The following is a 15,512-nucleotide window of genomic DNA, read 5'->3' on the forward strand; positions in this document are numbered from 1 at the left end:
CCAGCATACATTTATTTTGGAAATACAGCAATATTTAACAGAGGTCAACAAAATTAACCAATATATTAACCTCCCTGGCGGTATGATTATGTCAGGAATTTTGTACCAAAAGTGGTACCATTTTTTTGCATGGAAATTTGGTGTTATGTATTGTAGGCCAGTAATTACTTACTTAAACCTGACCAAAAGTACTCTCAGATGTGATAAAGTTCGAAACATAAAATTATGAATTATAATCTAATAAATAATATAATTTTATTCAATAATGTAATAAATAATGAAATTTGTCAAACAAAGAAAATTCAGTAAACATCCTGGGTGTGGTAAATTTTGAAACATGGGACTGCACATAGACCAACATCACAATCAGGGCAATGGAACCTGGTTTCCTTTCGGATTTTTTTTCCATTTTCATCTCGCTTTGAGCAGCAAACTACGCACATCCTTGTAGGTGCTGCCTTTTTTGCGGTTGGCGGGATGTAATCCATAAAGTGACGACCAGTCAGGCGTTCTGGGTTGACAACGTCAACAGCACGACGTCCAGATCTGTTCACGGCCACTGATGGCGTTTGGTAGTTCACAAAAATCCGCTCCGCCACCTTCCAGATAAAGTCAGAATGAACAAGAGGCTTGTCACTCTTTCCTCTGTGCAGTATATAGGCATTCCAGAGGCATTGTTCCAGGAGATGCCTGAAGATTTTTTTGTAATATTTTTTTTTGTTGTTTCCGCATAGCCGGATAAAATGTCATCGCCTGATCGGCTCTATCGACTCCTCCCATGGTGTTGTTGTAGTCAATCACAAGTTGTGGCTTCATGACATCTTTCCCACCTCTTGTGTGGACCATGGCAGTGGAGGTGTTATGCACTGTACTCATTAGGCACACATCTTTTTTGTCACGCCAACGCATTGCCATCATCTTTCCTTTCTGCCAGGCAACCATTTCTCCTGTTTTCAGTTTTTTCTTGGCAAACATAGATGGCAGGTCACGTCGGTTGGCCCTAACGGTTCCATATCCATCAGTCTTGTGTTTTAGCAGAAACTCGTACAGCTCAGGCGATGTGTAAAAGTTGTCCGTTGTCACACAATACCCCTGATTCAGCAATGGCTCAAGCAGTGTAAGGACTGATGACGTTGCCATCCCATAGCCGCTGTACCTGGGGTTGAATTGTGTTCCTTTACCGGTGTATATGACGGAATTCCATATATAGCCAGTGGCAGACTCGCAGAGCATATAGGATTTTATTCCAAACCGTGCTCTCTTGGATGCGATGTATTGAATCCAGCTGAGGCGTCCCTTGTAAGCCATCAGACTTTCATCAATGCTGATGTCTCTATCTGGCACATAGGCCTGCTGGAAATTTTTTAGGATCATTTGGTATACTTCCCAGATCTTCTTGAGTTTTGGCGCTGGATGTGTGGCTTCATCAAATTCCTCGTTGTTGGTGAAGTGCAAATTCTTCATTATGAGGGAAAATCGGTACTCTGACATGATGGTGCCAAAAAATGGGGTTGCCAGCAATTTATTGGTAGTCCAGTACCATTTCTGCAGGGGTTTCCCCACCACCCCCTGAAGAAGTATTAGCCCCAGAAACTTCCAGATGTCCTCTTTAGTCACCGGTTCCCATTTTCTATTCCTGGAAAACTTGCTATGCAGAGTAGCGGATTGCTGCTCGTTGTAGCGATTTGTCTCCGTGACAATCTTTTCAATGACGTCATCTGTGAGAAATTATTTTAGGTACGCCAAAGGATCATTGTGCTCAACGTCTACCTTCATCCCAGGTGATCCAGTAAACGGAAATCTTGGCGGCTGTACCTCATCCATACCGAAATCAATAGGGCACCAAGTGCGCACATCACTGAGCTCGGGTGAAGAATCGTCGCTGTCGCCACTTCTCTGGTCGGTGTCAGAGTCGGATGACGAATCTTGCCACGAATCGCTATCGCTGGCGCTCAATTCTGCGAGGGGCTCTGTGTCGCTGCCGCTGTCACTCATCTGATCCAAACCCGCTTTGGAGATGCTAAAGTGACGCTTTGATGCCATGGTAAAAAAAAAATTTATTGGCAGAAATTACAGCAAAAAGGGCAGGCAGGGAAGTGTAGGATGATCTGAGGTGATACTGTTTCAAATTTGAGGTGATACAATGTAATCTGACAGGATTTCACTGTATCACCTAACTTTATGTGTGTGTGTCACTTTTATGCTTGAAACATTTGAATTACCCGCCCAGTTCCGCCCCCATGAGCCTCTGCGGCTCACAGAGACGGAACCAGGAAGTCAGACGGAGGCATCCGCCCAGGCTCTCACCGGCAATCACAGTGGGGACATCGCTGGATCGCAAGGAGAAGGTAAGGAGACTCCGCTGCCAGCTCCGATATCTACCCCGAGCGTGACTCGGGGTTACCGCTTCTGGTAGCGAAAATTAACCCCGAGTCACGCTCGGGAATACCGATAGCCTGGTTAAATACATATAATTTAGTCCCCAAGTACCATAGTCAATATTTCAAAATAAATGAATGAATACTTAAGATAGTCCATCAATATTTCATCAGTGGGGGGGCCCTTCTACAGGAACCCCCATCATTCGGCAGACTGAAGGGGCAGCAGCATCATTGTTTACACAATCATTGGGCAGCACGGTGGCTCAGTGGTTAGCACTGTTGCCTTGCAGCGCTGGGGTCCTGGGGTTTGTATGTTCTCTCTGTGTTTGTGTGGATTTCCTCCGGGTACTCCGGTTTCCTCCCACACTTCAAAACATACTGATAGGTTTAGATTCTGAGCCCCAATGAGAACAGGGGCCAATTTGAGTGTACAGCGCTGCAGAATCTGTGTGCGCTATATATAAAGAGTTATTATAGAGTTATTATTTACACCAACAGTGCCGTATAAACAGCTGAGCCTCTACCCTGTAGCACAGTCCTGTTTTGTTGAGCAAATAAAATATGGAGGACTTAACCTAAGAATAGTGTGTAAACACATAAGGCTGGGTGCACAGATTTAACAATATGCCTGAGAACAAAAAACTGTCTGGTTCCCATGGAGATGGAAGGAGTAGCATCACAACATACCCTCAACTAAATTACCCAATGTGTTTAAAGGCCATCTGAAGTACAATGTCCTATGGTCGCCAACAACACTCAACACTTTGTCGCTCAGTATAAAAAAAGAAGCTTCCGATAAAGACATCAAGATATAATGAAACAATGGAAAATCATGCACCCTAGAGAGCAATGCCTCTTACCTCCTACCCCAAATGCGTTTTCGCAATGTGGCTTCGTCAGGGGGTCCCCTGACGAAGCCACATTGCGAAAACGCATTTGGGGTAGGAGGTAAGAGGCATTGCTCTCTAGGGTGCATGATTTTCCATTGTTTCATTATATCTTAATGTCTTTAATCGGAAGCTTCTTTTTGATACTGAGCGATATTTAAAGTGGTTACTACCCTTTTCCCATGTTCGTGTTATAGCATCAATACACATTTTTGTGGTAATACCTGCTGCTAGTTTCTGTATTACTCATCATTTATTCTAGCCCTTTCTTTTCAAGGATTTTACTATCAGGCATAGATCCGATATATGGCCCTATATAATTTTCTAAGAGCAATATTTTATTATATCCAATTGATGCCTCTACCCTCCACTCATCTGTCCGAGCTCTGTTGTTGTACCATTATGTGTTTTTTATATGTCTTTTTAAAATTGATTGTTATTCAATAAAATGTATACCTTTTTTCTATATCATTGGATACCCTCAACTACTAACGATACGCTCCCCCCCCCCCCCCCTCTATGGGAACTCTTTGCATGTATCTGGAGGCCAAGAGACGCTGATGGTGTGAAGATGGCTAGTGGATCATTTGTGCATTGTGGGTGAATATACTTGTTCTATCTCCTAAATTTTGTAATCAAAAATAGATAAGCTATGAAGCAACAAATAAGCCATTAGGCAAATGTATGCATGTGTGTGCTTATTTATTTTTGTGGATAACATTTTGCCGGGTGGAGGCAAATCCCTTTGGAGACACACATTTTAGAATGCGATTACACTTGGTCAGAGTATATTGATTGTGAAGCAATAATTTTGCCTAGATGTATTTACTATGGAAGAGATCAATAAAAGGGGTTATCCAGGAAAAAAAAACATTTTATTTTTTATATCAACTGGCTCCAAAAAGTTAAACAGATTTGTAAATTACTTTGATTAAAAAAAATCTTAATCCTTTCAGTACTTATCAGCTGCTGAAGTTGAGTTGTTGAGTGCTCTCTGATGACACCTGTCTCAGGAACTGTCCAGAGTAGAAGCAAATCCTCATAGCAAACCTCTCCTACTCTGCAGTTCTCGAGACAGACAGAGGTGGCAGCAGAGAGCACTGTTGTCCGACAGAAAAGGACAACTCAACTTAAGCAGCTGATAATGACTGGAAGGATTAAGATTTTTTTAGTAGAAGTAATTTACAAATCTGTTTAACTTTTTAAGCATCGGAGCTCCGCTCTCTGAATATATTGTAGTAACTGAACATGAACGGGAAGTTTTTCTTCTCTGCTAAAGTGTGTGATATGGAAATCAGACAAACCTGCTGTGCAATAGACCATTCAGCTCATATTATTCTGCATTGGACAGAGCCTGTGATGGAGGTCATAACCAAAGTGTGACTTTAACCCTAGTTATGGCAACACAAAATCGACTTTTTCATAAAATGTGCAAGAAAAAAAATTTATAAAAAAATTATATATATATATTATAATATAATAATATATATATATTTATATATATTATAATATAATAATATATATATTATAATATAATAATATATATATATATTTATATATATTATAATATAATAATATATATATATATATATATATATTATAATATATATATATATATTATAATATAATAATATATATATATATATATATATATTTTATAATATAATAATATATATATATATATATATATATATATATATATTATAATAATAATATATATATATATTTTATAATATAATAATATATATATATTTTATAATATAATAATATTATATATATATATATATATATATATATATATATATCTATATATATATATGCACTCCGTAAACAGTGCAACATGGGTATTCTGGAATAATGCAGAAGCTCTTGTGTATGCCTTGTTTGGACCAATTTTAGCTAATGTGCCATTTATGGGTTGCCTGACACTTTGATTCCTTCTACCACTCAGAAATGCCTCTCTGAATGCAGACTACATTACTCATGATGCTTCTAACTTTGCGGGGGAAGTCTAATCACTGCATTGCGTCGAGTCCCTTCTAAGTAAAGTAACGGATACATCAGTGACACAGAACTTCTTTTCCCTAAGTCACACTGCAGAGTCTCAGGACATGGCCGTAAAATGTGTGGAATGTCCGCCCGGAAAACGTGAGCGAACATTCTGCACATTTGCATTATTCAGCGGATGATTGGAGTGCTTGGAAACAGTCTAAATCAGTGGTCTCCAACCTGCGGGCCTCCAGATGTTGCAAAACTACGACTCCTGGCTGTCCGGGCATGCTGGGAGTTGTAGTTTTGCAACATCTGGAGGTCCGCAGGTTGGAGACCACTGGTCTAAATGTTTTACAAACATGGCAGTGAATGAATCAAGGTACATACTGCCTATTAACAGCCTGTAGCTGTATAACTCACACACACTGTATATACTGTAACACTATTACTAACCCTAATACTGACTCCTAATGACGCACAGCTTTCATTTGCATTGCTGGTATACACACAACTTGAATGGTTTACATAACACAGGTTATGACAAAAGCTTTATACATTACATAGAAGGACGTTAGTCAAATCAGCAAGAAGAAAAAAAATTAAAAAAACAACATACTTCAAGATCCCATTTGCTCCTGTGTAGACATCAATTGCATTCAAGCTTGATGGCAGCATGGTGATAATTCGATCAGCCTTGTCTGCTACATCAGATGGTGAATCCACAATCTAGTAAAAAAGAAAAAATCCTTCAGTTAGTATATCAGTTATGTGCCTGGATTCACAGTAAGGCTATGGGGGACATTTATAAAACCTTGCTTTAGTCCTCTTGTTTTTAGTTTTTTTTTTTTTACTGCCGTTTTGCTTACGTGCGACAAATTTATTATTATGTTGCATTGCCTTAATAAATTTGTCGCGCGTAAGCAAAATCTTGAAATCTGCCACAGGTAAGCAAAAGTGGGTGAGGTATTTTATTAACCTCCCTGGCAGTATGATTATGTGTGGAACTTTGTACCAAAAGTGGTACCATTTTTTGCATTGAAATTTCACATCTCCCCCCGCCCTTTTCACATCTTTCCCCCCCCCCCCCCCATCACATTCCCCCTCCCTTGTCACATTCCCCCTCCTTTTCACATTCCCCCCCCCTCCTTGTCACATTCCGCCTTGTCACATTCCCCCCCCCTCCTTGTCACATCCCGCCTTGTCACATTCCCCCCCCCCTCCTTGTCACATCCCGCCTTGTCACATTCCCCCCCGTCCCTTATCACATTCTTCCCCCGTCACATTCTTCCCCCTTGTCACATTCCTCCCTCTGTCACATTCTTCCTCCCTCCATGTCACATTCATCTCTCCTTCTTGTTCGGCAGCAACACACGCTAGGTTTGCCGGGCAGATTTCAAACCTAGTGTATTTGCTGCAGAACAAGTCCTTTCCCCTTCAGCCAATCACTGGCTTGACACCTGACACCACTGCAGCTGGTGATTGGCTTAAAAGGGAAAGGTCCTACAAGATGAATAAAGAAGAGAGCAGGGACCGGAGCGCACGGAGGGGAACGAAATCTGCAGGGACCGGGAGAAGGTAAATAGAAGGTTTTTTTATTTTCCTCCCAGTGGCCTTTTACACTTAGCTCAGTGTTTTTCTACCAGGGTGCCTCCAGCTGTTGTGAAACTACTACTCCCAGCATGCCCGGACAGCCTTTGGCTGTCCGGGCATGCTGAGAGTTGTAGTTTGGCAACAACTGGAGGCCCCCTGGTTGGGAAACACTGACTTTTAGTATTTGTCTTTACCTGCTCTGGCCACCCCCGCCACGGGAGCCGACCCGAGCAGATAATCGCATGTTTTCCCGGGGGGGCCGTATCGCTATATCGCAAAAAGCAAAAATCGTGATTCGATTGCTTTTGCAATATATCGTGCAGCCCGGCCGGCAACGCTGCAATTCTACCCCGAGCTGACTCAGGGTTACCGCTCCTGGCAGGGAAAATTAACCCCGAGTCACGCTCGGGATAACCGCTAAGAAAGTTAAGCCAGGATTTTCCTGGAGTAAATGTAAGCAAACTTTTACTTTATTGCGACATTCTCATTTTATAAATCTCTAACTACCGTAAGCTGATTTGTGAAAGTTGCTTACAAAAGCTGAAGTCATTATTTTTGCTTTTCTCGCTCTGAAGAATGATTGTCGCAAAGAAAAATGTGTAGTCGCAACTGCGACTTTTTAGCGACAAATATAAGAAAGAAAAAATGGGTAAACACTTTTATGAATGTCCCCCTATGTTCACACAGCTCTCTAGTAGCACCATTCTATAGTAATATATGTACTGCTCTCTACCTGGACCAAGAGGAGCAGATCTTTCGGACACCAAGTGAGGTTGCACCGTATTATTTTTCGGGTAAACTGTGTACTGTACAGGACCCTGAAGAAGTTCTTATCCTCAACATATAAATTGAGTTATATACTCCAGCAGCTCTTTCAGATGTTGGTATGTGAGGATTCCATTATATCAAGGCATGACAGATTTATAAAATAAAATAAAAAAAGTTAGTAGCAAGGATTTTTTCTTCTAATTATTTGAATTTATATTACTTTAAATACTGTGGCAGGTACGAAGGCGTTTTGTACAGGAACCTACATACGGAAGGGATACAGGCTACTTCGTTCAGGTCATGGAATTGAATTCTGCCTCCGTGCCTCGGTGGGGTGAATGCAATCTTATCCTAACCACCAGACATTGTCCAGGGTAAAGAGATGCTGCCATCAGTCCCATCTATGTATGCGGATGTATGGGAAACTTCTCAGGACTGGAGATGAGGGAGATAAAGTAGTGATCTTGAAGGCAGGCATTTTTCTAGACTTCCTATTAGTAGCCCCTTTCATAAACCACCTTAGCCTTTCCATTGGGCTGAAAACAGAACAAAAGACTGCACTGGAGAGGAGATTTAGTTAGAACATCACCAGCAAAAGTTTATGATTTGACCCTATGTACACATTTATGGGTGATGAAGGAGCCGGGACCTCAAAGTCATAGGCCCAGATTTATCAAACTTTGTGGAGGAAAAACTGGAGGGATTTTTCCACAGCAACCAATCACATCTCATCTAACGAGCTCTGGTAAAGTGAAAGCTGAGCTGTGATTGGCTGCTATAGGAAAATCACTCCAGGTTTTTCCCTCACCAAGTTTGATAAATCTGGGTCATAGAACTCACTTAGTTGCTCTGTTCCTCCAGCACCAGCCGCTTCCTCAGCTCCTTCCCGATTGTGCTGCCGAGCCAGCATTTGCAGGGAGTCTTTACAGGTTAAGGGGGCGCTCAGCGCGGTCAGGACTGACACACTTTCCAGCTGTAGCAGGGCTGGGCTCCATGTCTCTCTCTGCCAACATCTCCCTGAGTGGATGCGAAAAAAGTGCAGTGATCCGGGGAGCCCGCATGACCACTGTGCCCCCTGCATTCTGGCAGTCAGCAGGTATATGGGCATTGAGGAAACTGCATTATATGTATTAGTGATCTATTTAAAGGATTTATCCAAGATTAAAACTAATCCGATATCCACAGGATAGGGGATAAGTATGAGGTTGGTGGGGTACAACCGCTGGGACGCCAACCAATCATGTGCATGCACTGCACTTCGCTAACAGCCATTCCATTAACACAGACTTACAAGGGACCCCATCGCTTGTGCTTGGTGGGGTCCCAAAATTTGGTCACCCACTGATTAAATACTTGTCATCTATCCTGGGAGAGATCCTTGGAAAAAGTTCCCCAGTGTTCATTTTGTATTCTTTTTTGTTGACTGGGGGCTTCACAACTACTGGTTTTCCATAGAGTTACGGTTTCAACTCCCAATGGTCATCCTAGCACCAATTACTATTGTAAACTAATTCTACAGAATTTTTGGGCACTGTAGAATCTGGTTTGCAGATAAAAATGACATGAATTGTTTTACATTTTTGAAGCATTTAAAGCAACAACAAAAAACGTAGAGCACTTTCTTTTTTGTTGAAAGCCTGGGCACTCCATCGTAAAATAGGTATGCACTTGTAAAAAGAAAGTCCTGGAAAACATTTTATTGTGGGGAAAGGATGGCAATGCCTTCACACTTTTATGCCAAGTAAGTAACTGTGTGGAAGTCACGGTCCGAAGTAACAAGAATGCCTAGTACCCTTCAAAAGCTCAGCGGGGAGTTCCTTTCTGCTTCAACTGAAAAGGAACATTGCTGTCTACCACCAAAATACTGAATGAAAGAGAGAGGGATCTTTACTTGCTAATTAGGTCTGCTGGAATACATCCACGACGTCCCAGACTGGGGCAGATGGCCCCAATAAGCAGGTGGAGACCAGCAATAAAATTCTTTGGACCTATTTTTGTGACAAGTTACATCATCAACCTAAAAACCTCATAAAAACACAGACAGGTGTCCATTCTAAGCAAATACATGCTTGTCAAGTGAACCTCTTAACTATGGAATATTTTTTCGTAAATCTATCCTACAGTATATGTAATCATTCTGCTCTTATGGGACATCAAGACAACTTTCCTGTTTTTTTCCGAGAAAGGGAGCCATAAGCCTAAAAATGTCCTAATACAAATTGTTTACTCAAAAAAGCTAACCGTAATTTAGCTAAAAACCTAGGGGGAGATTTATCAAGGGATTTAGCCTTTTAAAAAAAAAAATTAAATAAAATGTTAGCTTACAAAAAGTTGCACGTGAGCGTAAGCAACTTTTTGTGTGACATTTGTGGGTAAGCAAAAAATACCAATCAGCCCTACCTAAGCAATGTTCAGTTTTCACTTTGCAGTGGTCGGGAATTTATCAAGTGCGAAAGTCGCACAAAAGCAAAAAAAAAAAAAAAAAAAGTGTCAAACCCCCTTCAAAAAGTCCACAAGTGTAAGACACGTCAGACCTGGCTTACAAACTTGCCTTTGATAGCAATTTTTAAAAAGTCGCACAAAGGTCACAACTGTGACTTTTACACAACTTTTTTCGCAGCACTACTCCCCGGCCACCCTCTGGCATCGATCACCCACCCGCTAGCTGGTGCAATTACAACATGTGCAACTACACCCAGCATGTCCTCACTGTAAGGGAAAGCTGTGAGTTGTAGTCCTCCAACAGCTAGCGGGCAGGTGGCCGGGGAACGGAGCTAGCCAACAGGAATATAAAATTACAGCACTGTAATTTCATATTTCCCGGGCAGACCTGTGATTGATCTAGTCCTCCTGGCAAACCACAGCTGCCTGAGGGAAATATGAAGTCACAGTGCCGTAACTTCATTTTCCCAGCTGGGAAGCCAGGGAGCAGAGCACAATGCCACCTGCTTCCCTGACTTCCTTGTCACCCTACTACAACTCCCAGCATGTCCTTACAGTAAGGACATGCTGGAGGTTGTAGTGGTGCGGCGCATGCAAGCGGAAGATGTGCGGGCAGGTGATTGTCACTTGTTACAATAAGGACATGCTGGGAGTTGTAGTCGTGCGGCATGTGACACCTGCAAGCTTGTCACCTGCCCATGCTGCACGGCTTCAACTCCCAGAATGCCCTTACAGTAACGACATGCTGGGAGTAAAAGTCCTGAAGCTGGGTCGGGTGAACAAGCACATCTCTACCTCCCTGCATCACAAGACTAAAACTCCCAGCATGTCCTTACTGTAAAGGCATGCTGGGACTTGTAGTCATGCGGCAGGGCAGGTGACAAGCTTATCACCTGTCCGCACATCTCTTCGCCCACGCTGCACAACTACCACTCCCAGCATGTCCTTGCTGCAAGGGCATGTTGGGAGTTGTCGTGCCATGCGGGCGGCAGGAGATGTGCAAGCGGGTGGCAAGCTTCCCTTACTTGCTTGTCACCCGCTTGACATTTCCCACCAGATATATAGAGTGCAACAACATGACTACAGAACTCACTTACCAAAGCAACAATGATAAATGTCCCTCATAATCTTTAAGGTTAAACCAGTCTAAAGGTCTCTTTGAAAAGCTATCAACAAGGATCTGCTTCACTTTTCCATCCCCGCCTGTCATTTTTACTATTGCAAATGCCCCAGAATTCTGCACAGTCAAAATGGTCTTACATGACTTGTGCAATACTTACGAGTTTTAGACAGTTTTTAAACTTCGCCACTCAAAGAATGTGAATAGGAAGATGGTAAATACCTGGCGCAAACACACTTCCCAGGTGGACTTTGAGAAGTAACAAGGAGCAGAAGTTTTTAAAATAATGAACATTCTTTAATCTTCATAACAGCATACATGGACAACGGGTTTCATATTAGTAACCCCATAATTTCCTCCCTATGTCCATTTTGAGATTAAAGGGTATTCCAGGACCGAAAAAAGTATCCCCTGACTATGGGTTAGAGGATAAATATCTTATCACCAAGGGTCCGACCGCTGGGAGCCCCTGTGATCTCCAGAACAAGGCCCCGACTCACCCGCTGCATGGAGTGGTGGGTTGGCATGCATTGTTTCTGGGAGTGCCGGAGATACCTGAAAGGTGCAATATGCTGCACAAAACATGTTTAAATAAAGATCTTTAGTCCTACTGTACAAACTAACGCAATAAAAGCCTCTCTATACCATGTGTCAGAGATTAATAAGGTGCAGCTGCAATTCACATTCCTTACTACTGATAGTTAGTTGTAAGTGCAATGATACACATGGTACCTTTCATATATCCGTCTGTGCTTCCATAATGTAGAAAAATGCTTTTACTTTCTGATGCAAAGAGTCAATTGTTCCTAAGACACATAAGTGCTGAAGGCTGAAACATCTCCTTGCTCCTCCTCCATTGTCTGTCTCTGCTTGATTGACAGTAAGCTGAAAGCCGAGTCCAGTTTCCAAATAACCAACAAGGTGTAAATTGTCCTGATTATAGCTGGAAAAATTATTTTCTGACTCAAACTGGCACGCAGAATAAAACCCTGGATCAACAATCTTTGTCTGGAATCTAGTAACTATACAGTAATGTACGTATCTCTCTAGATTTGCATTCAGACTGCATTTGAACTCTTATTGAGTTCACAATGACCACGTCCTCTGGCAGAGGGTTCCACAGTCTCACTGCTCTTACAGTAAGGAACATCCTGGCTAGTGATTTGTACAGTGGTAGAATTATTTCCTTGCCGTGTGCATCTATGCGCCTTTTGATGTACCCCATGACTATTTGCCTTGGCAGCAGCTGCCTGACATTGGTTGCTACAGTTAAATATACTTTCAAGTAAAACTCCCAAGTCCTTTTTTATGACAGATGTCCCCAGCGTTTTCCCATATATAATTCCAGCTTAACATTTAGAGAAATGTAAGGTTATGCACTTGGGCTGTAAAACAATAAGTACAATTATGTACTAAATAATAAAACAAGGAATTGGGGGTACTGGTGCACAGGAAGCTCAACTTTGATGACCATTGCCAGGCAGCGGCAGCCAAAGCTATTAAAGTCATGAAATGTATCAAGAGAGGCATAGAGGTGACAAGAATATAGTTTTGCCTCTGTATAAATCAATCATTCAACTCAGTCCACATATGGAGTATTGTATCCAACCTTGTGCGCTTGTAAATACAAAAAAAGACACGGATGAATTGGAAAGGGCACAAAGGAGGGAGACTATGGTAATTAAGGGAATGGGTTAATTAGATTTCAATACAGGTTATCAAGCTTGGGGTTATTTCTTTTGGAGAAAAAAAAAAAACATCTTAGGGGCGATATGACCACAATGTACAAATATATGAACAAACAGTACAGAGATCTTTCTAGTGATCTTTTTATAGCTAGGCTGGTAATTATGTCTGTGATGATGGTGAAGCCTTCTTCTTGGCAGAGATTCTTCACTAAAAGAACACTGGGACTATGGAACTCTCCGCCAAATAATGTAATGGCTGACTCAAAACATATACAAGGGGGGCCTGGATGTTTTAAATGGAAAAATATAAAATAGTAAAAGTTATGAATATTAGACTTATGTGGATAGAATGTTCATCCAGGGATTTATTTTGACAGTCATATTGTAGTCAGTAAGGAATTTTTCCTCTGTTATGGGGCAATTGGCATCAGCCTCATGAGGTTTTTTTTTTTTTTTTGCCTCCCTCTGGTCAACTTAGTAGGTTTTTAGGTTTAACTTGATGGACTCCTCATTTTCAAGCTTATAAACTATGTAACTGTATCAGTCTTTAACCTATCAAGATCCATTTGTAACAGTGCTCTGTCCTCCATTGTGTTAACTGCTTTACAGAGTTTAGTATCATCTGCAAAGCTTGACACCAATGAGCAATCTCTCCTCCAAGGTTACTGATAAATTTAAGAGAATAGGGCTTAAAACTGACTCCTGTGGTACCCCACTAATAAGAGCCTCAATCAATTTACATAAAACAGAGATTAAACTAACAGGCCTATAGTTTTCGGATCACTTTATGACCCTAGTCCTAGGTAACTATGAAGTCCTTAAATATTAGAAATAGGCATCTGTCTATAACATTACTTAACTCCCTAAGTATGCAGGAGTGAATTCTGTCTGGACCTGGTGATTAATTTTTTTTCAACAGCTCTGTACTTCTTAAGGTAGCCAGGTGAGATGTAATGTAGAGTTTACCCTACCTGACTACATTTTATTTTCCTCTGTAAACAAAGTGGAGAAAAATGTTTAATACAGTCATGGCCGTAATGTTGGCACCCCTGAGATTTTTCAAGAAAATGAAGCATTTCTCACAGAAAAGGATTGCAGTAACACATGCTTTACTATACATATGTTTATTCCCTTTGTGTGTATTGGAACTAAACCAAAAATGGAGGGGAAAAAAAGCAAATTGGACATAATGTCAGACCAAACTCCAAAAATGGGCTGCATAAAATTATTGGCATCCTTTCAAATTTGTGGAAAAATAAGATTGTTTCAAGCATGTGATGCTCCTTTGAACTCACCTGGGGCAAGTAACAGGTGTGGGCAAAATAAAAATCTCACCTCAAAGCAGATAAAAAGAAGAGAAGTTCACTTAGTCTTTGATTTGTGCGTTACACTAAGCATGGACAACAGAAAGGAGAAGAGAACTGTCTGAGGACTTGAGAACCAAAATTGTGGAAAAATATCAACAATCTCAAGGTTACATGTCCATCTCCAGACATCTAGATTTGCCTTTGTCCACAGTCCGAAACATTACCAAGAAGTTGGCAACCCATGGCACTGTAGCTAATCTCCCTGGACGTGGACGGAAGAGAAAATTGATGAAAGGTGTAAACGCAGGATAGTCCGGATGGTGGATAAGCAGCCCCAAACAAGTTCCAAACACATTCAAGCTGTCCTGTAGGCTCAGGGAGCATCAATGTCAGTGCGAACTGATGACATTTAAATGAAATCAAATGCTATGGCGGGAGACCCAGGAGGACCCCACTGCTGACACAGAAAAAAAAGCAAGACTGCATTTTGCCAAAATGAACTTGAGTAAGCCAAAATCCTACTGGTGAAACATCATGCGGACAGATGAGACCAAGACAGATAGATTTTGGGTCGCACTATACAGCCCAGTGTCAGAAAGCTGGGTTTGCGTCCGAAATCTTGGGTCAAAAAGCACCCTGAAATGGATGGCAACAAAGCGCTGGAGAGTTCTGAAGTGGCCAGCAATGAGTCCAGATCTAAATCCCATTGAACACCTGTGGAGAGATTTTAAAATTGCTGTTGGGAAAAGGCACCCTTCCAATAAGAGAGATCTGGAGCAGTTTGCAAAGGAAGAGTGGTCCAACATTCCGGCTGAGAGGTGTAAGAAGCTTATTGATGGTTATAGGAAGCGACTGATTTCAGTTATTTTTTTCCAAAGGGTGTGAAACCAACTATTAAGTTAAGGGTGCCAATAATTTTGTCCAGACCATTTTTGGAGTTTGGTCTTACATTATGTCCAATTTGCTTTTTTCCCTCCTTTTTGGTTTAGTTCCAATACACACAAAGGGAATAAACATGTGTATAGCAAAACACGTGTTACTGCATCCTTTTATGTGAGAAATACTTCATTTTCTAGAACAAAAAATGAAAAAAGGCAGGTAAGGCACAGTGAAGGACTTATGATCCTAAATGGCATGCTTGATAAAGATCCGAATCGTGGATCGAAACGTTGCATCTCACTGATGGGTAAATAAATCTATTTCTTTGGATTGAATCCCTGGAGTGCCGCTTCTTCCTTGTGTTTCTCTTCATTTTCTAGAACAATTTCAGGGGCGCCAACATTTACGGCCATGACTGTATATTAACTTTTTCCTCATTGTCCTCTATAATTCCTCCC

At 41.4% G+C, this 15,512-nt stretch overlaps 1 protein-coding gene across 5 annotated transcripts in view; it reads right to left on the reverse strand.

Moving 5' to 3' along the window:
• HIBADH (3-hydroxyisobutyrate dehydrogenase) overlaps positions 1 to 15,512 on the reverse strand; it is a 214,468-nt gene that overhangs the window by 112,981 nt on the left and 85,975 nt on the right. For all 5 annotated transcript variants that reach the window (XM_056519864.1, XM_056519863.1, XM_056519862.1 and 2 more), the window contains one exon: positions 5,877 to 5,986. In XM_056519864.1, the coding sequence (XP_056375839.1) occupies positions 5,877 to 5,986 (110 nt within the window). The remainder of the gene's footprint in view (positions 1 to 5,876; positions 5,987 to 15,512) is intronic.

This window comes from Hyla sarda, chromosome 5, assembly GCF_029499605.1.
Source record: "Hyla sarda isolate aHylSar1 chromosome 5, aHylSar1.hap1, whole genome shotgun sequence".
In the NCBI taxonomy this organism is placed as follows: Eukaryota; Metazoa; Chordata; class Amphibia; order Anura; family Hylidae; genus Hyla; species Hyla sarda.